General features: G+C 48.3%; 1 protein-coding gene across 1 annotated transcript; it reads left to right on the top strand.

Moving 5' to 3' along the window:
* The first annotated feature begins 810 nt into the window (after positions 1 to 810).
* LOC126234718 (uncharacterized) lies at positions 811 to 1657 on the top strand. Its single transcript, XM_049943466.1, has one exon. The coding sequence runs from the start codon at positions 873 to 875 to the stop codon at positions 1419 to 1421; it is 549 nt and encodes a 182-aa protein (XP_049799423.1). The 5' UTR covers positions 811 to 872; the 3' UTR covers positions 1422 to 1657.
* Positions 1658 to 2706: the final 1049 nt, after the last annotated feature.

Below are 2706 nucleotides of genomic sequence, written 5' to 3'. Positions count from 1 at the left end.
TGTGAGTAATGTCATTTTCGTGCACAGTGTTTTGTTTTCTTCAAATTTTACGTTGACAGACATCGGTAATGATGGTCTATGACCTAAACAGGTAGTGATACATGGGATAAAAAAATAATAATAAAAAAAATACGCTGATGGTTAAGGTACAATTTCTAAAGTTCAAAGAAACAATCTTTAGGTTAGAATGTCAACTCAAACATCTTTCAGCCGTCTAGTTTTCAAACTATTACTTTATTGGGCTACCAGTTTCGGCGATATATTACACCGTCTTCAGGTCACCTAACCGACGCGTAGGAAGATTCCAACCTCTGTTCCGGTCAAAACAGGGCCCATCATTCAACGACATCTGCCGACAGATGATGTTTGAAGAGCTCGCTATATCTAGCAGAAATCTACAGATACCAGTCTTTGAATGCTGGCCTTTATTTTGAATGTAACCGAGGTTGGAGTCTTCCTACACGTCGGTCAAGAGGCCTGAAGATGCCGTAATAGATCGCCGAAACTGGCCCAATAAAATAACAGTTTGGAAATTAGATAGCTGAAAGGTGTTTGACATTCTGCAGTGTACAGCCGAGTCCCTCAACCATCTCTGAAAAGATGGACGTATAGAATCTTGAGTCTGTTAGTATCCAAAGAATCAGAAGTAGGCGACGCTGGCGCTAGTGGTTGACGCGGCCTTGTGAGGGGCGCTTGGTAACCGCGGCACGGAGGCACCTCTTCTGCGAGCCAGCAGCGGCGGTGGCGGTGGCTCTTTCGGCCACGGGGACAATGGTCTCTGATGAAACGCGCGTGTGCCTGGACGGTATATAAGGGGAGCGCTATCGATCGGAAGGCATCAGTCGCCGCCGACCTCCCTCCAGCACAGCGACATGCAGCTCCTCGTGGTCTCCGTTCTCGCGGTGCTGGCCTGCGCCTCTGCGCGGCCCGAAGCTCCCACGCAACAATACGGCGCTCCCGACGCGGCGCCGTACCCGGCATCGGGCTGGCGTCCAGAGGGCCGACAGTTCTTCCTGCCGTCGAGGAACTCCGGGCTGTACGCGCCGCCCCCGCAGCAGTACGGCCCGCCGCCCCCGGCAGCCCCCACGACCACGGAGGCGGCCGAGACGACCACGACGGAGCTGCCCACGACCACGGCGGCGTCCGACATCGGCGTGGACGGCGCGCGCGCCTTTGCGCAGAGCGAGGCGTTCGGCAGCGGCTCCCAGAACGGCGTCTACTACCTGCTGCAGCCCGACGGCCGCCTGCAACGCGTCGCCTACGCCCACGGGCCCGCCCCCGCCCCCGCCGCCTACACGCAGTCCCAGGGGGCGGCGCCGGTGGACGCCGGCTACCTGGCCCGCTTCCACTACCAGGACCTGCCACCTCCAGGCGCCCCCATCTACGCCTACAGCGCCCCCAAGCTCGTTCGCCTGTCTTAAGCAGGTGACAACCGCTGTCTTCCGTCCTTCAGAGGCTCTTTCCTCTGTACCGATTTCTAAATTTACAAACACCGCTTCAGTGACAGAGTGACATCATCTGTGTGCCATCCTCGGCACATTCTTCCTGTTAACTTTGTCTTTGCTTCGAGCAAAGACACATGTTTCGAATACCAGCCGCTGCGAAAAAGATCTGTTATAATTCAGTGACCTGTACAAAATATTTGCACTTCTTTCCATGTCGCTCTTGTACATATTGTACATAAATTGTAAGATATACTCCAATAAATAAGAGTTTGTACCATGCAATTATGTTAGTTTCTTCATTCACCCGAGTAACTCACCTTTAATTTATACTTATGAAATTAGATATTTCATTTTTTGTTTTATTACCATTATTTTTAATTCAGATCTAGTGTATAACAATGGTGCAGCATGTCATCAATATATTTTTTTTAATTTACAGAGTATGTAGACAGCATGGTACTGTAATGGCTGCAAACGATTAAGAACTAGGCTAAACAACTTACTTATATCAAATACATATCAAATGTTTGTTTGCTAATGAACAAGTAATGGTTACTGACCTGGAGGAAACCTTTTGGAAAGCTACCCCCCAAACATCACTTGATAGCCAGGGAGCACAGTGGTAATATTTTGGCTGACATACCTAACTGTATGGCACCAGGACGAGAACCTTTTACGAGTAAAATAGCAATCCAGGATGCATTTTATCAGTCCAAGAAGAAACAAATGCTGGAAGTAAAATAGAAACATTCAGTTAAATTAATGGTAAACAGAAATCTCAAATAAACCGATGTAATGAGAGAGGCGACGATGGACATTTTTACGGAACCGCAGCTATTCCTACTCTGACACGTGTAACTGAAATAATGGTTCTAAGGAAAAATGAAAAGAGGACATTACATACCTCAGAATAAAACTACTAAGAAGATTAACAGTTTAGACAAAAGGAAAAAAGAAATAATGTTGAAATGAGAGCTATATTTTAAATGCAAAGTACGAAGCGGTGTACAAGACCATAGAAGGAAACGATGAATAATTTAGCTAGATTGGATCACAGTGAAAAATGGAAATGAGCGTTTGGCGTCATTGGCCGGGAGGCACCTGACGAGGCAGGTCCGGCCGCCTTGGCGCAGGTCTTATTATATTAGGCGACCTGCGCGCCGGATGGGGATGAAATGATGATGAAGACAACACAACACCCAGTCCCCGAGCGGAGAAAATCCCCGATCCAGCCGGGAATCTAACCCGGGCCTTTTTATTA

Source organism: Schistocerca nitens, chromosome 2 (assembly GCF_023898315.1).
Source record: "Schistocerca nitens isolate TAMUIC-IGC-003100 chromosome 2, iqSchNite1.1, whole genome shotgun sequence".
In the NCBI taxonomy this organism is placed as follows: domain Eukaryota; kingdom Metazoa; phylum Arthropoda; class Insecta; order Orthoptera; family Acrididae; genus Schistocerca; species Schistocerca nitens.
Note: the sequence above shows the minus strand (reverse complement) of the source record. Positions and strands in the feature narration are given on the sequence as shown.

Coding starts and splice junctions, on each gene's coding strand:
- LOC126234718 (XM_049943466.1), top strand. CDS start 873: ATGCAGCTCCTCGTGGTCTCCGTTCTCGCGGTGCTGGCCTGCGCCTCT.